The 27,277-nt window shown below is 39.5% G+C and overlaps 1 protein-coding gene across 1 annotated transcript; it reads left to right on the forward strand.

The window, feature by feature from the left end:
* Nucleotides 1-26,433, forward strand: slc4a5a (solute carrier family 4 member 5a; the record flags this gene model as incomplete). The annotated part of the gene is made up of 25 exons (XM_079222613.1): nucleotides 1-58; nucleotides 909-1,115; nucleotides 2,647-2,776; nucleotides 4,053-4,213; nucleotides 5,816-5,968; nucleotides 6,435-6,551; nucleotides 8,275-8,330; nucleotides 9,743-9,900; nucleotides 10,003-10,090; nucleotides 10,893-11,047; nucleotides 11,355-11,483; nucleotides 11,840-12,014; nucleotides 13,876-14,009; nucleotides 16,566-16,837; nucleotides 17,704-17,765; nucleotides 18,574-18,765; nucleotides 19,530-19,643; nucleotides 20,134-20,295; nucleotides 20,582-20,760; nucleotides 20,956-21,028; nucleotides 22,365-22,433; nucleotides 23,016-23,189; nucleotides 23,337-23,531; nucleotides 23,633-23,691; nucleotides 26,268-26,433. 25 exons carry the CDS (start codon nucleotides 1-3, stop codon nucleotides 26,431-26,433), a joined length of 3,438 nt encoding a protein of 1,145 aa, XP_079078739.1.
* Between the last annotated feature and the right edge of the window lie 844 nt (nucleotides 26,434-27,277).

Consider the following 27,277-nt stretch of genomic DNA (forward strand, 5'->3'; position numbering starts at 1 on the left):
ATGGACCATGGAGACCGAGGAATGGGAGTCTCTCACCTTCGCTATGAGGAGGAGGAGGGTGAGTGTGTGTGGTTCATATCTATGGTAAATCCATCATAGAGTTGCCCTCTGTTACAGTAATAGAAACAGGAAATGAAGCCATTACACCCACTCTGTCTCTTAGTATTGTCATGAGACAGTTAATTCATCACACTAACTTATAGTTTCTGATTTGTTCTGAGGGTTTGTGTGGGTGAATGCGGTTAATGGAGTGGAAATGATGAGGCAGGATTGACATGAGATTGTGTGTTTGTAATTTGGGGGCTTGGGGAGCTACATATGCTTGTTTGTGTGTTTTCTGTCTTCACACTGAACAGCAGGTTCTGTTATTTTCCAAACATCCGATATTGGTTGGCATCTCCTAGTTTAGTTATTCCACATGGGGTTTAGTGTGCAATTAGTTTTAAAGTGAAGCCCTAATTGCCAGCAGATGATCAAACTCACATCCTCCAGGTTTTTGTTGCAAAACAGGGATTGTACGAGCCAAATGCTAAGTCAAAGGAACACTACAGCTTTGAGTGAGTCTAAATAGACTTGATTTGCTTTTAGCTTTTAATTAGCAAACATGTTGTGAAACATAATACATTCAGAGTTTGTTAAAGTTGTTGAAAACACTCCACTGAATATGAGTAATTAATGATCTAATTAAACAATCTGCCAGTGTTACTCGCTGTCAGTCAAAACATGTTTGGTCTTTCATGAAACCTTCATTGAAGTCATTTGTTTTGGAAGAACTGTGCCCTCATTCTTTTGGTAAATCTGTGTTCTACAGAAACCCATATTGGCATTTTAGTTTTGCATTCATATGGGTGCAACCATTTGTACAGTATTCAGGTAACCAACCATGCACCGTCCATATTTGTCCTCAGACCATCAGTCTATCTACATAGGTGTCCCAGTGCCTCGGGGAAATCGACGCAAACGCAGGCGAAGGCGCTCTAGTCGTGAGGCGACTGACATGGACAGGGACAGACACTACAGCCAGAACAGACACCAAGAGCACAACCGCTACGGAGACATAGAGGAAGGACTCCATGATTCAAACGATCAGAGTCTCCAAGACATCAACCGCACAAGTAAGTCCGTGGCCAGAGACCCATAACATTACATGAGGTGATAAAGGAAAGCAAGAAACTGAAATCGTTATGGACAACTTTTCTTCCTACCCATAAGTTAAACTAATAGTCTTATATTTGTTTTAAAGGGGCACTCAGATCCAATGGGGACCAATGGGGTCTATGATCCACTAAACATTGCATCTTTAATGAATTTGGTGCTGACAGTGTATTAACATGCACCTTAAATGTCTTAAATGTATAATATAAAACTGCTTCTGACTGTATAATAAAGGAAAATCAATAGCCTCTAATACAACTTCTGCTAATATAGGGAAGTAAGGCTTTACTTTAATTGTTCCAGTGAAGTCTGCTTTATACAACCAGTGTTCTGCACACAGCTGCCAAGGAGGCTTTTACTTCAAACATTTAAACACTTTCAAAAGAATTGGCACAGACATGATCCAGATTGTATTGTATTGCAATGTTGTTTCACTCTTTATTCTTTTTATTTGAGTTTGCTTCCTTGCAGCAGTTTTAACAGAGAACAGAAGGAGGCTGAGACACAGCCTGAGACTGTAGTAATGAGTTGCCCGGCAGAACACTACTGTTTTGGCTTTCAAAGACTTGAAAACCAAAGTCACCCTTGCTAAATCAATTTGGTGCAAGCAGTAGCAAGTGCAGCAGAGGTGTCTACTTGATCTGGACTGTATCAACTCACAACTATGGTCTTTTAGAAAGTGTTCGTGCATGAATATCGATAGTGCATATAGTGCCATTACCAGGAGGAAGTTAATAGTAGTTTTTGAAAAAAACAACAACCGGAGAAAATGGTGGCCAGTGTGGGGTAAGTAAACAACTTGGAGATCATTGGAAGGAAAATAAATTTGACATAAAACATGTTGTTTGAAAGGTGTACGTGTTCATGAATGTTGTATTTTGTTGATTTTTTTCGCTTGCCATTCAGATAAAACAACATATAAGTAGAATTCATAGTTCGTTCAATATAATGGACTCACCCCATGTATAGTTACTACCATACAGCTCAGTCCATATGCTACATGTCAGCTGACAGCTCATTACCCTGCAGCACTACTGCAGAACATTGGGTCCAATTCCACCTCCATACAATAATGAAATGGATTTTAAGTACAGTTGACTCACAATTGAATACCTATAATCAGGTTGAAATGTGTGATCTGGATTTACGCTTCAGTACTGCAATCATTACTGCTATCGCTGTGGAGGAAATACATGGACTGACATACAACAGCTGGTTGTAAACAAGGTGTAAGTGAAAATATTTGTATAGTTAGGAAGTCTGTTTCTATTGATTCAGATTTGAGATCACCATTTGCATTCATAAATAAAAGTTCAGTTTGATTTGACCACTCAGTAAAGGAAAAGGGACATCCTGTTTGTCTCGTAGAGAAGCTGTGGGCTTATCTTTTTTTATATGATGTTTTAGGTTGCATTTCATAATCATTAGGCCCTTAAGCCTGTTAAAACTCTATAAATGATAGCATCAAATAAAGATTCTTTCACTCCATAGTGTCTCCAGCGGCAGAGCGGCTACGTTACATCCTAAATGAAGATGATGACATGCGCACGCCGACACTCTTCACTGAGATGGACACTCTCCAGCGAGAAGGAGACGAGCTGGAGTGGAAAGAGTCGGCCAGGTGGATGACTACACTCACAAACACATGCACAATCAGATTCAGACACAGTCATGCTTCTAAAACTCAAAAATACAATTTATTTTGTACTTTCTTGCTTTGCTTTTGCCGAAATATTCTCAAATTTGAAGTATATCCACTTAACAAATGATGCAACCTGTCCAAAATTCATGAAAGTCTTTTAGTACCATGTAGAAAAAGCACTGTGAATTTCCCTTGATGTCAAGTGTTTTCATTCTTTTCAATCATATGTTATTATCCGGGTCAAGTGTGAGCTTCCTTTTGACTGTTTACACCATATAGGTGTGACCCAACCCATATTAATGTAATGATTTAGCCACTATAAATAAGGCTTGTAATATACTTGCTATCCCTTGCTAGCCTGAAATTCTCTTATTTTCCCAATGTGCAGGAGCACTTGCCATGTTTTTGATCAACGGTTAAGTAAACAGAGAGATACAGAGTTACAGAGATACAGAGTTATCTATCTCTCACTGCCTGTTGAACTTGTTGACAAGTATTAAAATGAGATTTAGGTGATTAGTACCCCATCCTAGTAGTGTGTTGACTCAGTGGAATACTGAGGCAATTTAATGCAAGGGAGCATTCACAACTGCCATTAATTTATCTCTGTTTTTCCTGCTTTGACAAGGCAACAATATTACAATGGCTGATTGCAGATGTAAAATATAGGATATACAATATAAATATGAAAGACAGATATGATATCTAATCTCCAGTGATATGAAGAAAATGCTTTGCTAAATAGTTTGGATGGCATTTGATTGTTTCAGGAGTAGCTGCCATATTTATCAGTTTGAAAAACGGAAATTACGGTCAATGTCAACTCAGAAAATGGTTACTTTCCACAATCTACCAACAATGTAGGAAACACTGTCACATTTCTATTCTACAGCCTACAAAAAATGAATTATGGATTACATTCATGCAAAATCAACCCTCAGACCACATAAGCCAAAATAAAAATAATGTGTGTGTTACAAAATCAGATTGAGTTCAAAATGTTGGAAAGGTCATAAAAGAGATTATTTGACATGGGTAGCAGCAACCCTGTTCCTCTCTGGGTGAACTGACGTCTCTGCTCTTCTCCACAAGCCCCGTCCTGCTTCTTATTTATACAATGTCATGCCTGGGAGCTGCAAGCTCAAACCACAGACATCTACTGAGTATGGGCACCACCATGCTGAGCTCGATGCAATCTCGACAGTTGTGTATTCCTCACCTGTGCCTTCTCTCTGTGTGGCTTTGATGCCTTCAGGTGGGTAAAGTTCGAAGAGAAGGTGGAAGAGGGCGGAGAAAGGTGGAGTAAACCACACGTGTCCACACTGTCCCTGCATAGTCTTTTTGAGCTCAGGACGTGTCTCCAGACAGGGACGGTGCTGCTGGACCTTGAAGGCTACTCACTACCACAGATAATTGGTGAGATGATTTATTTTGCTTTCCTGATTATTGCATTTCTCATTGTGTGTCACTGTTAATATTACATTCACAGCCACTGAGTAATCATTTTTGGCCAGATACATTCTTGTGTCTCCACAGTGTCAGCTTGTAGCATAATGTTATCTAGTATCTTGTTAGCAAACCCTTCCCTAGTTGAGTGGTGATCTGCACAGGAAGTCAGCTGTTTTATAGATTGTTTTAAGGTAAATTGCTTCAGTGCACCAGAAGTTCAGCTCCCTCCAAAAGGATTAGGGTTAGGGTAAGTGCAATATGGTAAGGTGTTGTCTGTTCTTGATGATCAGACTGGAAGTGACTGCATCTTGAACCCGAGGCCTCTGGCTCAGGCTTCTACTTGAAAATGGCATGCCCAAAACAAATAGAGTGTATCTCTACAACTACAGGATCTATTTGAATCATCTTGGAACACAATAAAGGGCCCACTTGTGAGAATTCAGCAGATGTGTAAGCATCCATATATATGTAACTGTTTTCTATATGAAACTGTGTTTTACTGTATTCACAACAAACTAAGGACCAATTTGAGGCAAACCCTTGTAGCATTGTAATGGTAGTTGAATTTGAATAGTAGTCTATCTTAGGTTTCTGGTAAATTGTTTGCTACTGTATGCATATCCCTACCATAACAACTTATTAACTTTCCCTGTTGATATTTGCGTGACACAGCTGCCAACTCGTGCTTTTCCCGCTTGCCCCATACTACTCACCATATGCCAGAGCGGAGGCTGCAGATGCATTAGTATGGAGTAGTCAATAAATCAATTAGCTAATTAATAGAAAATGAAACAATGACAACAGTTACAGGGTTTTCTAGTTTGCAGCTATTTCAAACAACTCCATATAACATGTTTTTAAATGCATATACATCGATGCTTATACCTCAATTTTCCATTAACATTACCCGGTCAAGTGATCGGTAGAATACCTTTAGACCAATATCACATTATGCCGTTACCTTTGGCTCTGTAGACAAGGGTGTTGTTATGAAACACATTTTTAATTCTGATTTTGATTGAGCTGTTATTAGGGTTAATGAAGAATTCTTGTCTGTTCTTAGGAAATGCCTGTTTGCTGTGGGCGATTCTTTAGCAAATCATGATGATAATACACAGACGTTTCTTAATTCATTCATCTGACATGCACAAACTATTACTATTATTCTTATGGAGCCTGGGGTATCTGCATCACCGAAAATCCGAAAATCAGGCCGAAAATCAGGCCGAAAATCTACCAGCACAGTCACTCTTTAAACCAAACACCAAACAGGGCTTTTAGTGCTACTCAACCTCTATCACAGGATGTTGTATACATGTTGTGTATATATTAAAAGGAATATGCATGCCATTTGGTGGCAATGTTAATAGTTTTAGCAGCACTAAGCCTAGCCATCTGCTCTACACATGACCAGCAGGACCCTATACATGTTTATACTCTCAACATAGTTTCCAATGGATGATGTGTTAACAAAACTACAGTAATACAATGTGTGAATGTGTGTAATTGGGAACACTGGATCCCAATGCGACGTTTCTTCATGTGAAATTTGAATGTGTCCATTTCCAGATGACATCATTGAGCGACAGATAGAGGAAGGCATGATATCTCCTGAACTGAGAGAGAAAATCAGTTTTGTCCTGCTGAGGAAACATCGACACCAGACCAAGAAGCCAATCCACCGCTCGCTAGCTGACATTGGCAAATCCAGCTCCTCCACCAGTGAGTGCCCAGTTCTATAGCTATTGAAAATTATCATCTAGCTTTATCTAACAGAAATAAATACATTATGGGACCTCTATTTACATTATTAATAATACTACATATAATGTCGGAGAGCATGTATTACGACATCACACAAAATAACACATTGTGTACCTGATATATAGCTTTTTTTTTCTATTATCAATGATTACTCCACTTTGGTCCCTTGTATAATTTTGCAGCCTCTGAGAAATATACTATGCATGTATTTAACTCACTTGTTAAATGAATGAACGCACTCCTGCAGTCAACAAGGCTCATATCCTCCACAAGGGATGTATTAATGTTTGATGAGTTAATTACCGCTGTAGCATTTCCTCATCTCATCCGGGCAGGACACCTACTGCTAGACAAATCATAAAGCATCACCCCCCCACCCCTCTGTTACTGTTTGTGTCTGTTTCTGTTTCCCTTCCCTTGCCAGATCGTAATGTAGGGCCCCGAGGTGGTCCGGGGACAGGTCCAGGGCCAATAGCTAACTTTAATCGATCCACAGAGGACCTCCGAATGAAACAGCAGTCTGCCAACTATGGTCGCCTGCGTGAGTGTCTGTCTATGAGTTCACTGTTTGTGGTTTATGGTTAGATATATCTTTTCTTTTTTCTAAGGTTGAACAATATTAGGCTAGGTTTTTTTTTTTCACAGGGCTAAATAAAATAATCTTTTTTAAATCAGGAGAAAACCTCTGAAACAGCATATAATCTCATCTCAGAACTCTTAAACCAAATTGACCTCCAGCAGCTTTGACACAGAGACTGTGGACTTCTCCACAGTAACTCCTTCACGTCACAATCATAGTTACACTGACTATCTGTAATCAGGGAAAAAATGCTATCTTGTCAGCAGGGGTGTGTCTAAAGGGGAGGTACGGGGAGGCAAATCAAATATGATTGACCCCCTGGTGCCCAGTGGCTTGAGTACCAGGGCATTCCAGGTCTAGTGCACAGTGCAACTTTGTATGCAAGACCACATGTATTAGGGCACAGGGCACTGCGCAAGAGCCTGAAAATCCTGGTTTTCAAAGCCAATTTCGAACGCTATATGTATTTCTGATTTCCCACCGTGCCCTCCTGACTGGTTCTTGGTCTCCCCTGTGCCATCTCATTTTTTTAATGGAATGGAATTGCCCCTGCTTGTTGGAGAGGAATGGTACTACCCACTGCCCAAAATCAAATTGACCTACTTATTTACTCACAGGACAGTGTCAGCCATATCGATCCATAATTCATGATAAGAATGCTGGACTCAACCCCTTCACCCACTCATTCCAACACACATGAACCAACATTTGTTTACTGACCCCAATTTAAGAGTTATTGTAATCCTCAAAAAGTAAATAGTGCTCACTACTTTTGGGGTACAATAACATATTTGAAGTAACCAGTCATGGATTGGCATCTCAACAATTTAGTGTAATAAAGCAGTTTGAATTGAACTGGATTGTCCCAGAGCTTTTCATCTTCAACTAGCATCTTTAAAATAAGCAGGTGACTTTTGCATCAACTTGTTTCCTGTATTAGAGGGAGCAGTTTCACTCAACATAACTGTCGTGTGGTGGATTCCGAGAAAGAGGACCCAAATGCTGATGCAGCATGCAAAGTACATTTATTTCTCAAAAATAAAAGACGGGTTTCCAAAAGGCTGAATTAAAAAAACAGGCAGAGGAACGAACAGGAAACTAACACACAGCCTAACAAGGCGAACACACAGTACAATCGACAAACTTAAACAAATGATCCGACAATGGGGGAGGAGACAAACAGGGTTTAAATACACAGGGTGTATGCGCAGGTGATTAGACACAAGAGGAAACAATCAGGGACAAGGCAGACAATCACAGGGGCAGGAAGTGCAGGGAAACAGAGGACACAAGAGACACAGCCTTCAAAATAAAACAGGAAACAAGAAAAACTCAAACCATGACAATAACATTATTATGTTTTCATCTGGATGCATTACTCTCTAATTTCTAACTCATATATTGTCTTACATATCAGGCCCAGCGTGGTTAAGATGAAAGAGGGGAGAAGTAGCCAAAAAATGACTCTATCTTTTGTCTTATTGCTTTACCTTGCTCTTTCTTTAAATGGTAACTGTAAGAACATATATTTTTATTGTACGGCTATAGCTGTATTGTGTAGCTCATTTTACAGTTCCAACCAATGTTGGATCATAAATGATATATAATATATTGCATGTAAGTAAGATGTTATAGCTGTTGTTGTTGTTGTTGTTGTTGTTGTTGTTGTTGTTTTGAACTCCAGGTCACGCCCAGAGCAGGAGTATGAATGATATTGCAGATGCTCCCAGCACAGACCAGGTGACTACTTTAATCTTAAGCATTATGTACCGGACTAACAAATTAGAGAGTGATATTGACTGTGATAATAAACAATCATATGTGTATTTTATATTTGTAGGGTTTAAGCTTTTTCGATAAATTCATGTTTTTATTTGTATATATTAGCAAAATGTCTATTTATCTGCATCAAAGCTATTTATGTTGTCTATACTTATTTTCCACTCTGTGGCTTTTCAGAGATTACCTATCTCATGTCTCAGTAAGGCGTGAGTGTTGTGTTGAATTGATGTTTCACCAGAGCTGCAAGAACCAGCTCAGTCCCAAGTGTCATCAATCTTTCATTGCTGTTGCTGGTGAAGGTGACAGCTCGTGATAGAGGAAGCATGCAAGCACATAACTCACTCATTTGTGGGGCTGATGTAAGGGTGTGCTGTTATCGCCTGGATTAGGCTTCCAAGTTTTGGAACAGACAGGTCAGGATTAAGTGTCATACACAGTGATGACTAATGTTCAAAAACTAATGAATGAAAAGATGTTATTTGTTGGTTCAACTACGGTGTCCAGTTCCAAGTAACCCAGTTATGAGTGGTTGGCTGGATATTCAAATTGTATTTACAGGCCTACTGTTGGTCACATATGACAATGGACAAGTGGTAGCTTGTTACTGCATGGGTGTGTGTCAATATTGAACTGGCACCTGGAAAAACATGGATTTTGTTGTTCGTGTTCGTGTGCTTGGCCTTCATATGTAATCACAGATTTGGGCTGCGTGTTATTGGGAAGGCTCTTCAACACTGAGTGTTATTGTGCTGCCATCCAATATCCTGCCACACCTTGACCTGCAATCAGACAGGTCAGGTTAGCTTGCCATCTCTCTTTCACTCTTGTTTTGCCTCTCTCATTACTGCTGTTCAACGCTCATGAAAAAGCCTCGGGTTGTTATCTTGCAAACTTCTGCCGATTTAACGTCCCCCTCACAGATTCACTGCCAGGTTTAGAGAGACTGTTAGTAACAAATGATAAAGATGACTCTTTATGATCAATGTGGGGGAGATCCAGTCATTGCAGCTGCAAATCTACAGCTGCAACTAATAGCTATTTTCACTATCGATGTATTGGCCTATTGTTTTCTTGCGTTTTTTTCTATAAAACGTAAGAAAATAATAAAAAAATCAGTGCATTCACTTTACTATCTCATATGAAAAAAGAAAAGCAGCAAATGCAGACATTTGCCAATTTGGTTTAGAAAATGACTGAAACAATTAATTGATTATCTAAAAGGTTTTCACTAATGTTGCAGTCTAATTGTTTCAGGAAAAGTAATAGATATTAGTGAAAAAACTGAAAAAAACAATAAACAACATAAATCACAAATGTACTGATACAAGATGTCTCATCATGCTCTCTCTTTGTCTCTCCACTTTTTGTAGCTAAGAAATAAATTCATGAAGAAAATACCCAGAGATGCAGAGGCCTCTAACGTCTTGGTGGGCGAAGTGGATTTTCTGACCAAACCCTTCGTAGCCTTTGTCCGCTTGGCCCAGGCTACAACACTAGGAGGTCTCACCGAGGTCCCTGTTCCCACCAGGTAAAATGATCTGCAGTCTTTTGCTTCTTCAATTACACACGGCCTTTTCAGAGTCACCTGCCAATGCAGCACATGCCTCACATTTGTCTCATTATTACACAGATTCTTGTTTATTCTCTTGGGACCGCAAGGAAAAGCCAAGTCATATAATGAGATCGGCCGAGCCATAGCAACACTAATGGTGGATGACGTAAGTGTCATTGTGTAATGAAATATCTTTTTCCATGACATGCCTTCCTACTTAGACAGCACATGCTGACACTGTAGCTGTCTCACTGAACCTGTTGGAGGAGAACATGTCATTTACTGTGCTGGAGTTGAAACTAATATGTATGTGCCATGTCATTGTATTTAAATTACATCGGGAAGTGATGCTGACAGTTAGGAGCAGTGCTTCTATTGGGATAATGAGTCACCCATAGCTTGTTACTGGGGGTGTGTATTTACAGATGCAAGTATTAAAGAAATAATTGGCTTTTATTTTAGATTCATAGATTTTTAGTACGTTCACCTGCCACAATCATACACTGACTGTAAGGTTAGTGGCAGGTTGACCCCAATTCTAATCTGGCATCCTATTACGAGTTCAATTTAACTTGCTAAACTAACGACATGGTATACCTGCTAAACGTGTCAACACTGTCATTGTGAACATGTTCAAGTACAGTTTCACAGAGCCGCTTTTATACGTTGTTTTAACATGGATCTATATGAATGCCTCCTCATCAATCCAATGACAAAATGCTCTCCGGGTTTATATTTCTGTACTTCATCTATACGTGCCCACAAAATAGCGAGCTGACAAAGAGGCAGATAACCCCAGATACCAACACTGGCTTTAATTGTAAAACATTTCACTTCAAAGGCCATCAGAGAGGATGCCAAAGAGTCAAATCACAGTTATTAAAGCAGTACATATACTGATCACTATCGCCATGATATACGCCAATTGAAATAGTAAAATCCTCTCCTTGTATCTCTCCACCTACCAGCTCTTCAGTGATGTAGCTTACAAGGCCAGAGATCGTGAGGACCTCATCGCAGGCATAGATGAGTTTTTGGATGAGGTGATTGTGCTGCCGCCTGGAGAATGGGATCCCAAAATTCGAATTGAGCCGCCGAAGAAAGTTCCCTCAGCTGACAAAAGGTTGGAGTTTTTTAATCCACATCCGCAATGCACATTAACATCTCAGTTTCCTTGCCTGTTGCATAAGGAGCTATATGCCTACAACAGTTGTACAGTCAAACCTTCACTAAAACCAACTTGTTTTGTTAAAGATGAACAAGGTAGGTAAATAAATTGATTCCTGAATGAAGCTTTATGCAGGGAGCAATAACACCAGCCAAAGCTGGCAGGGGTGAAAAGCCTCTAAAACAGCACTGATAACATCATAAACACACATGAATGAATTGCCATCCCCATGTTTACTCCCATCTGTGTTGAATTTCTGCAGAAAGTCAGTGTTTTCCTTAAACGAGCTGGGGCAGGTGAACGGTACAGCTGGAGGAGGAGGAGGCCAGGCTGAGGACGAGGAGATGCCACCGCAACATGAGCTCGGAGAGGAGCTGGCATTCACTGGACGGTAGGTAGTCCAGGCCACATGGTGAGCTGCTGAGAGGTTTGAATCAAGCTTAACCTGACTGGCACCTGGAAATTAAATGTGAATGTAAATTCATAAAAATTTGGCAAAATGTAAACTTTGTGCAACAAAGTGTAAACTTTACCTGGCTACACATTCCACTCGCGAAAAGAGCCAGACACTCTTTAATAATAAGCATTTTATTTGAGGATTTTATTCAGCAGTGATGGACTGCCAGTTTCAGTTCTGTGCCTAAAACAACAGAACCAATCAAACAAATGTGATTTCATCCGGATCTACAATGCAGTGATACTTTTTTATGAAGCATCCTAACCAATGTGTTTTTCCGTGCACATTAGCTTCTGCGGTGGTCTATACCTGGACATAAAGCGGAAATTGCCATGGCTGCCGAGTGATATCTATGAAGGTTTCCACCTTCAGTCCATCTCCGCAGTGCTCTTCATCTACTTGGGCTGCATCACCAACGCCATCACCTTCGGTGGTCTGCTAGGAGATGCTACCGACAACTACCAGGTAAAACAGAATGAGAGAAACTTAAGAAACAGATCAAGTGATTTATGTAAACTTAGTTTATCAATTAGATTTGCGTTTCTGCCACAAAGGGTTCTATAAGTGCTGTCAGGCTCTGTGTTTCTAGCTTTACACCATAGCATAAATCATGGCTTTGTCCAAGATAAACCATACAAAAAGCAAATTGTGTTAAAACATCAAGTTGCAGTTTTATGGGTTGGGTTATGTGTGTTTTCTTGATTGGGAGCAGTCACTTCCTGTAGTCATATGGTCAATTTGAGAGCGTCAGGCATCCAGCAAAGACTTCAGGAAGACTCTGCTGCGAAGTAGTCCAGCATATAACCGACCTATTTTTCTACGTATTTTCTACAAATGATATGAAATACGTTAATTTGTGAGCTTCGTAGATGCTGGGAGGCTGTTTCTCTTACCATTGGACAGAGCCAGGCTGGCCATTTCCATCTGCTTACAGTTGTTGTGCTAAGCTAATCAGCTGCTCCACAGTTTTTTGTTTATTGCATATGAGAGGGGTGTTGGACATTTCATCAAAATGTCAAACTATTCCTTTAATAGAAAACAAGAAAATCCAGCTACAGCAGCTACATGTGTCTGTCATATTTATCAGGTTATAAAAAAATAAAATGTATATATATTTACGGTATTTACCTATACTGTTTTAAATTGTATTTATGCTGAATTAAATCTATCGTCTTCAGCATTTTAGTCTTCTGATTGTATTTGCATATATGAACAGTTGAGAAAAACTATGCGATATCATCATTAATTCAATTTAAGCTTCTCAGCCATGAAGCAGTGATACTGTTGAATCTATTATGAACGTCTACTTGCCAGAGAGTAAATAGCTTCATAAATAAGCCTCAGGCTCCACTGCACTGCGAAGTATTTTTAGCTCATTGTGGTCTTGCATCAAACCAGGTCTTCCTTTTACTATTCCTGCATCAATACCTTTGAACCAATACAAGCATTAACACACTCATAGACACACACAGATGCACACGGGAATCATTTCAGATAAGGGCTTTGAACGGCACTCGTTCACTCCTCACCCTGTCAGGTTGAAATAAAACATCTTGTCTAATGTCTGATGTACTGAACAAGCCGCAGACACCTCGCGCCCTGCAACACACACACACACACACACACACACACACACACACACACACACACACACACACACGCACACACACACACACACAGTCAATATCTTTGAACCAATAGAGTAAATGGCTTCACAGTTTCTTTTTACTCACAAAGTCACAGTAGATAATGCAAGCAGTCCTAATTTCTCAGGATTTGTCTAGGTCAGCCTTCACTGCTTTTTTTACATTGTTCTTTTTAGTCCTTGAGCAGAAGTGTCTTTCAGACTCTACGGCTGGAAGCAGATCCATGCTAGCAGTCCTGATTTCTCAGGATATTCTAAGTCAGCTTTCGCTGTTTTAAACTTAGTCTTCTGATAGCAGTGTCGTCCAGTCTCTAAAGCTGGAGGCTCTGTTTTCCAGTCTCTGAGACTGTCTTTTCTCATCTGTGTGCCGGCTTATAATGCTACAGAGAGAGCCCGGTCCCTCCTCTAGTTTCATGTGTCACTCCCACATAAGATATCCTGTATCTCGCTCAATTTACCTTCTTCTCTCTCTGCGTCTCTCTCTCTCCTTTTTTGCTTTACCTGATAACATTAGCTGGGTGGTCCACAGGAAAGATTATATAATACTTGAGTGACTATTCTACATACAGCGTCTAAGCAGGTTATATTTAGCGAGTATACTTTCATGCTTTCATACTTTTCTACGATCTTCTAAAAGTATATTAACTCTTCTCACCCCCCTTTCTCTTTCCCTTCTAACAGGGTGTGATGGAGAGTTTCCTGGGAACAGCTCTGGCTGGCTCTGTCTTCTGTCTCTTCAGCGGTCAGCCCCTCATCATACTCAGCTCTACTGGACCCATCCTCATCTTTGAAAAGCTCCTTTTTGAATTCAGCAAGTGAGCTTCTTGACAGCCAAATGGTTTTGCAGTAGACAGACAAAGTGGAAATACTAAGTACTGTCAGACATGAAAATCCCTCACCTTTCGGCGAAATTCGCCGTTTTGAAACCAAAATAGGTAACCTACGTGAATGGTGTAGATCCGAATAGTTTTTGTTTTTGGGAGAGAGGGGTGGGTCAACTGTCCGCCGTTTCTGAGATTGGAGTGGGACACAGAAAAAAACTGAGGTCGTGATCATCTTAGCAATAGAAGATCTTTGACATGTCGAGTCTTGGCCAATCAGCGTTAAGATGTCTACAGCGGCTTCATTTCCCTCCCACCAGTTTAATAATAGCAAGCTAGTCCGCTAGCTAACACGTTAGCTAACGTTTTTGGAGAGACAGCGAGTGAGATTACTGGCAGCGGAGAGTCCGTGGCAGCGTGTGACGTCAGACAGGAGAGCGGCGAGTCAGCGGCGCTGCAGTTCTACCTACCGACACCTGACCACATATAAGGAGAGGACAATTATTTTAATAAAAAAACAAAATGAGTTTCCTCCGTAGGGTGGCCGGGCTACTGTTTATATTTAAGGGTTTAAGATCTACGTGTAGGAAAAAGTGTATCCTCTAGTTAATTATAATATATATAGTTATGCGGTTATAATCACTGTCACACAAAGACAGGTGTGCATGTTCAGGTTTACTGGTGGAAACATTATTCAGTGTTCTAGACTAACAGTGACGTCTCCTCAAAGTAAAGTGGTATAACAGTATGACATAATATGGTCAAATAAAAAGGCTGGTAAATTATACATACTATGGCATATAAGTGTAATATTATGAAGTGCAATGTAGTAGTAGCAAAACAATATTCAGTATAGTATAGCAGTATTGCATATTGTAAGTATTAAGTTTACAAAATATATACACACACACACACACACACACTACCGTTCAAAGGTTTGGGGTCACTTAGAAATTTCCTTATTTTTCAAAGAAAAGCACTGTTTTTTAGATAACATTACATTAATCAGTAATACACAATACATTGTTAATGTGGTAAATTACTATTCTAGGTGGAAACAACTGGTTTTTAATGAAATATCTACATAGGTGTATAGAGGCCCATTTCCAGCAACTATCACTCAGTGTTCTAATGGTACATTGTGTTTGCTCATCGCATAGAAAACCCTTGTGCAATTATGTTAGCACAGCTTAAAACAGTTATGCTGGTGAGAGAAGCTATACAACTGGCCTTCCTATGCATAGCATCACATGTGTGGGTTCCATTATACTCTCAAAATGGCCAGAAAAAGAGAACTTTCATGTGAAACTCGCCAGTCTGTTCTTGTTCTTAGAAATGAAGGCTATTCCATGCGAGAAATTGCGAAGAATCTGAACATTTGTCTGGGTGACCCCAAACTTTTGAACGGTAGTGTGTGTGTGTATATACAGTATATGTACACTTGGGTATTGACAAAAGAAAAATTAAAACCCATAATGATCATAGTTTGTCAGCTTCTCGACGAGTGACGCTGTTCGGCACTGACTCGCCCGTCACTGCCCCCCCGCCCCGCTGGTGTCACCTTTTTCACCCCTCATGAGTTTGCAGGTCTGACTGTAAATGTTCGACCCAGTGACAGGCTGGCATGAATGGCTTGCATAATACTTAGTACGGAGGCCATACTAATTTTTGACTCATGGCTGAAGTTAAGTTTCTCCAGCTCTCCCCAGGTTGGCAAAAAAAGCATCTCAAAATGCATCAGATTGATGCTTTAAAATATGGAATATTTAAATTTTTCTTACGGGGGAGTATGCCCCCGCACTCCCCTAGAGGGGTAATATCCTTCTCACCTTTTTCACCCCTGACCCGTTTTCATGCCTGACTGTGTAGACACCCTTCTTCTTGTCATTTAGAGGATTATTAGATAATCCCATTTATAAAGAAAAAACACAACTGAATCTCCTGCTCTACAATATATGACGCCTATTCATTATACATTATGTACTGGTTCTCAAAGTCTATAGATGCCAGTTTTTCAATCTTTTATTCCCTTGAGGCTTATATTTAACACACATTGGCAAATTTCCCCACTGCAGAACTAATAAAGGATTATCTTATTTCAACTCATCTTCACTAGTGGTCTGTATTGCTAGGTGAACAAAAACACTTGAATTTCTCGCTACATTATCGAGAGGGTTTGATCTCAAGGCAATTAAAAGAATAAACTTTGAAGTTTGCAGGAAACAAATAGAGATTTTTCTTTTGGCAATGATTTAGTTCTCCCAAACTAGTATGTTATGAAACTCTTCCTAGCACATACTCTGCTAACTATGTGACTGAATAATGTCATATGGCCATTCTATGCCATGTGCATTTGGATTGTTCAAAAATTGCTGGAATATGTTACTGCATTTGTAAAATGTTTGTTCTCCGTCTTCCTGTTCCGTATGTTCATGTTATAATGTGATATATGTGCAAAATACTAGCATTGTATATGTTTGTGTTGATTGTATCTATGAATTCCCTTTATTAATGCATTTACCATGCTTCTCTGACTTCTCACTCCCAAAGGAGCAACAGCATAGATTATATGGAGCTGCGTCTGTGGATCGGCATGCACTCCTGTCTACAGTGTTTCATCCTGGTAGCTACAGATGCCAGTTACATCATTAAATACATGACACGCTTCACCGAGGAGGGCTTTTCAAGCCTCATCTCCTTCATCTTCATCTCCGATGCCATCAAGAAGATGGTGGGCTCCTTTAAATATTACCCCATCAACACCGACTTTAAGCCTGACTACGTCACCACCTACAAGTGCGAATGCCTGGCTCCAGACCTGAGTGAGTTCACCCCTTGGCTCAGGGAGATGCAGGGGGCTTATCCACAAGGGGGCGGTGTGGCTACAAGTGGCTCTTTTTGGGCACCGATTCATTCATTATTTTTATTTTGTAGGGACAGAGCATGTTAAAGCCATGTTAGGAAACCAATGGTGATGTTAGGTTAAAAAATGTGTTTATTGTTTTTCTATTATAAGTATAGATACATTTTGGCATGTATCTGTGGTTACTGTCGGCTCGGACAATATACTGTATCAGCTACTATTAGCTTATGCAGGTATACAATATTGGCCTGTATTCCGGTTAATACATAACACAACATTTCAGGACAGAAATGACAAGTATATGTCTAAGCTTGTGTAGAAACAGTTTAAAAATGTATAAAATGGAATGCTCATAACTATAATAACCAAGTAGAAAGGGTCCTTTAAAAAACAATTGTGTTCATGTAAATAGATATGTTGTACTTGGAACTTAAACTATTTATCTTGGGGTTGTCTGGCTTAATGAAAATCTAATTTAAATTAGATGCCTTCATTGTACTAATTCACAGATGTTATCAAATCTATTTACTATCTTGGAAAATGGTAGTGATATGAGGTAATTTTTGTAAACATTAATTTCTGTAACTGATTTGTCTCTTGTTTGTTTTCGCCATGCATAAACAATTTGGCTACTGTCTCTTGGATGTAAGTACCTCTTTGTTTGTCTGCATTAGCCTCGGAGTGCTCTCTGCAATGTCCAGCTGCTGCATTCTCATTGTGTTTTGCCTTTTTTTCCCCTTCCTTTTGTTTCCCTCTTCGCCCCCTCTTCATTTGCTGTCTCATTACCTCCCTGTCTCTACCCGTCTCTTTCCCATTCATAAACAGTGGCTGCAATGATCTTCAATGGTTTAGTTCCAATACCAGATAACAGCTCTAGTGTCTCTGGGGTAAGTACTAGTTTTCATTCCCTTTTCATTTTGTTGCCTCTATAAACAACCCTGCCTCCTCCAAAAAAAAAATACCTACCCATACAATTATGTTTCAAGGGAAACACATTTTCTTCTGTATGGAACAGTTTTAAAAACGTGGTAAACCAACAAAACAAAAAACTCTTCAAAACTACTTTGTTAGGTTTAGTAAAAATTTTAGGATTAAAATTCCAACTAAATTCAAACAAAACAAAACAAGAAAACGCAACAAAAGTACTTGGTTATGTGTCGTCAACACAAGTACTTCTTTCAAACAGCAGTCTTCTGGGTTTCAGGCCTGTGTTTTGTGGTCCACCCATCACCCTGACCTCGTCCTGACTAATTTGAAACCTATTTATGATTCATCAAAAATAAACAGAATCCACGACAAAATAAGTTTCCCTCGAAACGCAATTCACAATTGAGTTTCTTTGTATGAGAACGTACTTTTTAGGAGATAGGGCTGCTATTTTGGTGCATTGTATTTCAAGCTGAAGGTTTAAAGGGTCAGACACATCAGCTTTTCCCAGAATGAATTACTGGGGTTGTATTTAAGCCCTCAATGTTGGAAAAAAGCCTCCTGTTTTGTTTACAGCCAAACCAAGTATTATCAACTCTGTCTGACAAAGAAGTCGCTTTATTCTCCTCCTTCTCTCCTTTGTTTGTTTCTTTCATCGAATTTCCACTCTGTCTGGGTTTACATTTTTCTCTACGCCTGTGTCGAAACACTTCACTCCTTCTTCATCATCCTTTCCTGTCTCCCCACCACTGCCAACCACCATCCCAGTTGAATGTGACAGGTTTGGACTGGAGCCAGCTGAGCAAGAAGGAGTGTCTTAAGTACGGAGGCTCTCTGGTGGGAAAGACTTGCAAGTTCGTCCCTGATCTGGCCCTCATGTCCTTCATCCTCTTCTTCGGCACCTATTCCATGACTGTCACCCTCAAGAAGTTCAAGTTCAGTCGCTACTTCCCCACCAAGGTGACAAATTGATCTGTCAGTCTATCTATCTTGAGCTCTGTGTATTTCCTTAAATGAATAAAACATATATATTACAACATACTTTTCAGAATAAGTAAGAGGATTCTAGTTTAAATTAGACTGGACTCATCGCCTCATCGCACTTGAGTGTTCCAAATTGGACTCATTCAATCCTCTCGTCAGGCTGTCTGTTCCACTCCATTTGTGGTCAAATTGACCAAAAAGTAAAAAGAAACCTCAGAGCTTCAAGTCTTGTCAAAAAACAGCTAGTTTGACCCCCCAGATGATTGTGATTGCTTTAATGAAATTCAAACAAACTAGGGTGTTTGTTTCCCTCTATATGAGAAAGTTTGAGAGACCAGAAATCAGCAGACAAAGACGCAACACATTTAGCAGTGTCAGTAGTGTCATTAAGGGAACCAAAGCTTTAAGAAACTAGAAGGGCACTTGTCGAGCTCAAACTTCTGCCAAGGCCATGACCGATCTCGCAATGTTAACAAAAGTGAAAAAAATGTGTATCTGCCTCGCCATGCTACACCCTTCCACCTAGTTTCATGAACATCTGCAAGTTTTTCTGTAATCTTGTTGACAAATATATATGTATATATACATATATATTATGAGTATATATATATATATATATATATATATATATATATATATATATATATATATATATATATATATATATGAGTTGTTTCCTATTAGTCTGTGTCTCTCTGTGTCTATTTTTCTAATTTGGGTTTCTCTCTGTCTGTCGTCAGTTGAGGAAACTCATCAGTGACTTCTCTATCTTCATGTCCATCATGACGTTTGTGGGGCTTGATATGTTGTTGGGACTCAAAACTCCAAAGCTAATCGTCCCCACAGAATTTAAGGTATTTCTTTTCAAACTTTTTAAAAAAAAATTAGGTTTGTTCATAAATTTGCTCTAGAAATTAAAACGTTTTTGACAGCACAAACTAAAGCAAATCATTGTTGTTTATTTCTTTTAATTGACAAACAAGTGCTTTCCCAAACTGGCTGATCTAAGCTTTAAGGAATAGTTTCACATTTTGAGAAATACACTTATATGCTTTCATGCTGATAATTAGATGAGAAGATTTATACATCTCTTATGTCTGACCATTAAATCTGAAGCTTAAGCCCAGAGACACTTATCTTATCACGCTCACTCCAAAGAAAATACATCTGCCTATACCAGACCCTATTAATGTAACTCTCTGCAAGGAAACAGATGTTTGTCCCAAAATGTTGAATGACTCCATTATATATATACTGATTTTTGTATAAAATGTGCATGTACCTTCTGGTGTGCAAATGGGCTGCTCCGTTATTGAAATAAAGTGGCCTCTCATCTCCTACTAGCCAACTCGGCCGGGTCGTGGCTGGCTGGTGATGCCATTCGGTAAGAACCCCTGGTGGATTTACGTGGCCAGCTTTGTCCCTGCGCTCCTCGTCACTATCCTCATCTTCATGGACCAGCAGATCAGTGCCGTCATTGTTAACCGCAAGGAGAATAAACTCAAGGTAGGGCATATTCATGGATGATACATATCTTTCATATATGTGTGGCACTCTGGGATTCTTTGAAGGAAGAGTGCGATAAAAATGAAATGCATTATTATTATTATTATTATTATTATTATTATTATTATTATTATTTATTATGAAGTGACATTATTACATGTTTCCACCTCTGATTTATTTCACTTTGTTTGATTTAATCAATTTATCAATCAAATGCATTTCTCTAAGAAAATACATCACAGACAGTGTAACATTCAAACAACAAAAAATCTAATTCACCTGGCAGAAAGGCTGCGGATACCACCTGGATCTGTTCTGGGTGGGCGTCCTGATGGCCGTCTGCTCCTTCATGGGCCTGCCCTGGTACGTCGCTGCCACCGTCATCTCCATTGCTCACATCGACTCTCTGAAGATGGAGAGTGAGTCAAGTGCTCCCGGAGAGCAGCCTCAGTTCCTTGGGGTCAGGTTGGTTGTCAATACGATAGAAACACAGAAATAAAAAGAAAACTGTGACTTAATCCCTCGAGGCTGCCGCTGGCAATATCACAGTATGAGTGACACCCTTTGTGAAGTCCTTTGAAATCGAGATTTTGAAAGAGATAAGCCTTATGAAATTAACTTCAGTCTCTTGTGTATATGTCCTCAATGTCTAAAATACAGAGAACAAAGAATGACAGGGATTTTGGTGTTTGCCCTCACTGGAGTCTCCATCTTCCTCGCTCCAATACTTAAGGTATGAAGTGTAAGGTGGATGAATCACGTGTTTGTTCAGATTTATTGTGGAAGACTAAACCATCTAAATATAGGATACTTTTTTAAGAAATGCTTTCCTAAAAATATAACTTATTTGTGGTATTTCTTTTTCTATTTAAGATCCTCTAGAGGTCAAGTTAATCCTCTGTTATTACTTCCATTCCATTATGTTTGCTCTAGCTAACAAAGCCAAGGTGACATTATGAAATATAATGTGACATGAAATGATTCATTAGGAAAAGTACTATTCTGACAATAAGAAAAACTAAAAGAAAAAATTGTATGAAATGAAATGAAAAAAATATTTATTTTACAATTCGTAAATTCATTAGTGTTATGTATTAATTGATTGATTGTATTTCATCAATGTTTTTTCATGTTATACATTTAACACATTGGGGCTTCATGCTCTGGAAGCTCTGAGAGGAAAGAGAGAAACGTTTTTCCAGGTTAATTTCTCTAAGTTACTACTTTTTCCAATATGAGAACATTGTCAGGATCCTTTTAGAGTGTTGTTGAGGCATTTTCACTTCAGCCTCTCTGGCCGAAATTAGTATTACAATAAATGTGACAGATCATGTGACACTCAGATTACAAATAGATGGACTTTATTTAACTGGTTATGTGACTTCTGAAAGCAGTTTAAATAAGCAGATCTTACTTTTGGGCTTCATGAAAAAGTGGGTGAATACATATTCTAGTAAAAAAAATTTAATTAGCGAAAAAATTAATTTTATTTTACATTTTTTTTGTGGGTCCATGACCTAAAATCCAAATAAAAATCATTAAAATTAATATCAATCTATTTTAAAGTTGTAACATAATAGAAAAAAGCCAAGGAAGTGAATACTTTTGAAAGGCACTGTACATATATTGTCTATATAGCAAGTTATGTGATATTATTGTCAACTTTCTTTTAGTCTCTAAATGTATTTAAAGTGTTGCTAATCTGCCTTTAGGGAAAACATGAATGCTTGTAGTCCTATTTAGAGCATGGAGTAGTGGTGCACTGAAACAAAATAAGTCTTACAGAGAAATTATCCTGATAAAAAAAAAAGTTTCACTTACCAAAACTTGTTTTTCAGCTGTTTTCACAGATGAAAGAAAAAGAAGTGCCTTAAAAAGAGATCCTGGCAAAAAAAAGATAGTTTTCACCTGTTTTTAAGTCATTAACAGGAGAGAAAACAATTAGATCAGACTTCTCACTTGCCTCTCAGAGCTTATGTAACACACATCACTGCCAATCATGTTAGCACTCGAGAAACTTGTCTGAATTATGGCTGTAATAATGTGTTTTCTGGCCTTTTTCCTTGTAGTACATCCCCATGCCCGTGCTGTATGGTGTCTTCCTCTACATGGGCGTAGCTTCCCTCAGTGGAATCCAGGTACACTGTGTGCCAGCAGTTGATGTTGTTTATCATAGTTAATTGAGTTATTGTGGCTGGACATCTTACTTATTGCATTTCTGACAGCAGGCGGGAAGCGGCTTATTAAAGCTGCCAAACAAACAAGCAGGCAGGCAGACGGGATTCGTAGTGTCTTTAGACATAGCAGAGACAGCAGAATCGCAAGGGATTAAATCATATTTGTTATAATTATATGTATATGTGCAAATGTGGAATGAATAAACAAGAGATATCAAAAACCTGGGCTGAATACATAAACTGTACCTGCGGGTGGCTGTACTGAATGTGTCAGTGTAAGCTTCTGAAGGCCAGGTGTCTTATTATAATGACCAAGAGCAACAATTGTACAGGTGCATTTAGATTAGTTGAAAAACTATATATTGGGATATCTTTGTCTTGGAGCAGGTGCTCCTACGTAACTTTCCTCCAGTTTGAGTTTGAGCTGTGACACATACAAATATGTTGTGATGAATCATTCATGGAGCTCTGCATGTAAGTAACCTGTGCTATTCAGACATGTCTCTCCTTCATTTGTTCCCTTTTTCTGATCTTCGTCTCCAGTTCTGGGACAGGATTAAGTTGTACATGATGCCGTCTAAGCACCAGCCCGACTTCCCTTACCTCCGTCATGTTCCTCTGAGGAAGGTTCACCTGTTCACACTGGTCCAGATCGCATGCCTGGCTGTGCTCTGGACCCTGAAATCCACCTTCTTGGCCATTATCTTCCCTGTTATGGTATGTTCTCAAATGCTCACATTTGCAAACACAGCATTTGAAAAATCCTGTGTTGTTGTATTGTGGGTGAAGGAAGAGAGGCCCACGGAGGGAGAGAGCCAACCAGCATTTTAAAATGTCAGTGTATCTCTGTGTTGAACCCTTCAGATTCTGGGTCTGATGGTCGTCAGAAAGATGCTGGACATGGTCTTCTCCCAGCACGACCTGGCCTGGATAGACGACCTCCTTCCTGGGAAAGAGAAGAAGAAGAAGAAGGATGATACTAAAAAGAAGGGAAAGGACAAGGGCAAGGACACGGAGAAGGAGAAGAAGAAGCCCAAATCAGATGACAGTGAGGAGGAGGTGAGGAACTCAAGCTTCTGCTGCCCCCTGCTGTAATGATGGATCATGACACACGTTTCTGACGATTTGGCTCTTTATTGTGTGTTTGTGTTTGCTTGCAGGACAAGTGCCACACCTACTCCAACCACTCACACAGCCCAGATTCAGACTTGGATCGCAGGTACTGTGTCCTCAAACTGCACATCCCCTACAAAGATCTTGTCGATCCTGAGGAGTCTCAGTGGGGAGCGTACTGCGAGGCTGCTGCCACACACAGGGCTCTTTAACACACACACACACACACACACACACGCACATGCACACACACACGTGCATGGGAAACGTTTGTCATACACATTAAATGTGCACAGATTATAGGGTCAGTTCACACAATTTCAAAAAGAAAGAAAGCTACATAGTAAAGCTAGTTTTAGTTATATCTCAGTCAACCAACTTGTGTGGAATATATTATTATGTGACTGTATAATATGTCTGGATATTTAGCGTCTAGGCTCTGACTTAATCACTTGCCACACGGAAACACCAGGCCGAGAGAGGAGGAGGCCGGTGGTAATACATTCCCCCCCGGAGGACTTTAGAGCCTTCAGGTGGATGCCGGGGTTGAGATGAGGTTTATTCATGCCACAGCAAGCAAAGCATTGCTTTCAAGAGCGCCATGAAGGGAGGCGAGTATAATATGTGAGTGTAGCAGCAATTTTCAGGAAGTTTTTTGAATTGTCATTTATTATGATGTGAGCACCAAAAACTAAATTCCATTCACCTCCATTGTAAGGAAGTGGCAGCAGAAATCTATGTGACGCATATTAAAAACTAGCAACTAAAACTAAAAATTTCTGCATGGCTGGATACCACTAAGTTTTCATATGTTTTTTGTTCTGATGGTGAACTGACCGTTTAAAAATATGCCCAAATCGACACATTTTAATTGAATGGCTTATTAAAAGCCTCACATAGTTAAATGATCACAGCAAACACAGACACAGAGATAGGCACTGGAGAATGAAAGTAGTCCATAAAAGCCCTTCTTCTGACATATTATTGCATTGCATTATATAATGGTGTCTTTTCCCATGAAAAACAACAATTAACAATTCAACAATTAGTCCGAATGAGTCCGAACGTCCGAATGAATTGTGTTTACTATTAATATTAACTATTTTATTACAGGCCATCTTACAATACAATGCAATTAAGAATACATTTAAATTTAAAAAATGGTTACTTTTGTTTCCAGACATATGCATTTACAATTGCAGACAGAAATGTACACGTAACAGATGTCATCATAGTCTCCCCTCATTGTCATGTTTGAGATCAGTCTCCTCTCCATGCACTTTAAGGCAATGCAGATCATTGATGTTCTTTACTGCATACTCCTGCTGCTACTCTTCCTGTGTCATGTGCAAAGCCAAATGTCTTGCAGTATGTGCACTGCGCTATACAACTCAGCATTTTTACAATTCTTCATTTATGTGTGTTGTTAGTTTTGGAGTTTTCTGAAAGGCGGTGACTTTGAGGTGATGGGTGAAGACCTGAAATGCATGCAGTATAGTTTGCTCTGTGTCTCAAAGCCATTGGTCAGGGTACTTTGTTTGGATTCACATATATGGAATTTAAATAGATGAATACAAATAATGTGTATAATGGTATATTAAGCCTGTTGTATATCTAGTACATGGAAAGGATTTATTTTTAGGCCAGTTTGTATACAAATGTATGTTCATCAACATGCAACAAGCATCATTGTTTTGGTTGTTTCTTTTTCCTCCATGTGATGAATCACTTTAGCAAATCAGTCCATGATGCACACACCTGTATGTGAAATGTAGCCTGAGAGCTTTTTGCTCTCTGAACTACCCTCTACTGGAGCTGCAGCAGTTTCAATGGAGATGTTTGCATTGAAAGTGCAGCTAGTGAGGCTGTTTCTGATCACTTTTTCTCCATATACTCAACATTTAACCACAAATACTTAGTGAGACCATGTTTTTTTTATTTTGTGGGAGATTCAGAATTTCATAAATGTGCTTCATGTCTGCATTGCTTTGAAAGACGCATGGTTAGGAATTGACTGTGTAATTTATTATTGATTAATTTCAATTTGTTTCGCAAGATGTTGTCAACTGTGGATTAAGATGAAGAAACGTTTGCAATGTCATTCTCTTTTTTTGCTTTTAGACCTGCCTTGAATGCATGTCTAACCTAACAAATCCATCTGTTTTATACAGTTGTTTTTTTTAAGATGCCGCCTTCAAATAAAGTTCTGCTTTCATTCATTTGTTGAACAAATAATGTTACAACATGTACTGACTTCAACAGTGTAAAAGGCTGAATATATATTTTGTTAGAAGTCAACTTCAACGTCTTGTTGGATGTCAGACTCAAAACAATTGGAAAATGTGGTTTGATCTTTGCTCCACTGGAATCTTAAATGTGTCTCTCTTGGAATGAGGGTTTGCAAAGGGCACATTTCCATGTTGATGGTATAAATAATTTTCCCAGCCTTGAAGTTGCCTTTCCCAGTCACCAATCACCAGTCTTAACTATAAGTGTGGGCACAGACAACCACTACAGCAGCTCATTTCACTCATCAGTCACTTGTCCCTGACATGAGCTGCTGTAGTGGGAGTCATGATGCCACATGGCTGAGCTCCTCCATCCTCCCCTGTTTTCCTCCCTCAGCCCCTCATTGCTTTTGTCTGTGTGTGTGTTTGGTAACTGGAGCTTGCCCTTCCTCAGCATCACCCTCCACCTGAAGATCTCCTGCCCGTCGTCTCCGGCCATGCCCATGGGCCGAGGAATGGCCTGCCCTGTGCCCCAGGTCAAGATCGAGATGGAGTCGGACTACGACTCAGACAGCGACCACCACCGCCCCCGGGACATTAGCAGTGAGACCACGTTGTAGAGCTCAGACTCTACGTCTTGTTGACAGAACATCGCACAACTCAGTGTGGGAAAACTACTCAACGCAGCCAGTGCTGACCCACGGACAGTACAAAGTGGCGGCTGTGAGCAAACTGACTCCTGAACAGACCGACTGAAATGGGACCGATCCAATCAATGCAGTACGAGAAGTTTAAGCTTTATTTTTGTCTGCTTTTAAATTGGTGCAGTTTTGACAGATTTTGCTTTGAATAATATATTAAATACAGCATTTATTTGTTTACTTGTATAATATAAATGGCCGTAATAACAGAGGAAATATTTGTTTGTATGTGCTGAATAGGATTATATATCTAATGTGAAAATATTTATCTTTATACATATTAGCTATATATTGATAGTGTACTATTAATGTAGTTACTCCAACACTCCAACACTTCCCCGGGCGCCTCAAAGGGCTGCCCACTGCTCCCCATCCAGGGATGGGTCAAATGCAGAGAAGAATTTCCCCAAGGGGATTAATAAAGGATACTTTCTTTCTTTCTGTCTTTCAAATCCAAACTACCGTAATCTTGAAATCGGTACAATGTCCAAACATATTGTACAATCACTTCACATCAGTCTGTGTGTACAGACTTTGATTTTGAGGCAGGAAATGTGAAAACAAGCACCATTTTAGTAACAGAACTATTTACCATGAGGTTGTAAAGTCGACGGTCTTTTACTCTATGGTAGCATATTTGTGTTTTGGTGTTATTTTGAATATGCTGTAGTGTGCCTCTGACCCCAGAGAACCAATTCTCCTTTCCCTGCTTCCCTCCAGTTTAACACTCGTCATTGGCACATTAACCTGGAACAAAAAGAAA

Source organism: Taurulus bubalis (genome assembly GCF_910589615.1).
Source record: "Taurulus bubalis genome assembly, chromosome: 8".
Classification (NCBI taxonomy): Eukaryota; Metazoa; Chordata; class Actinopteri; order Perciformes; family Cottidae; genus Taurulus; species Taurulus bubalis.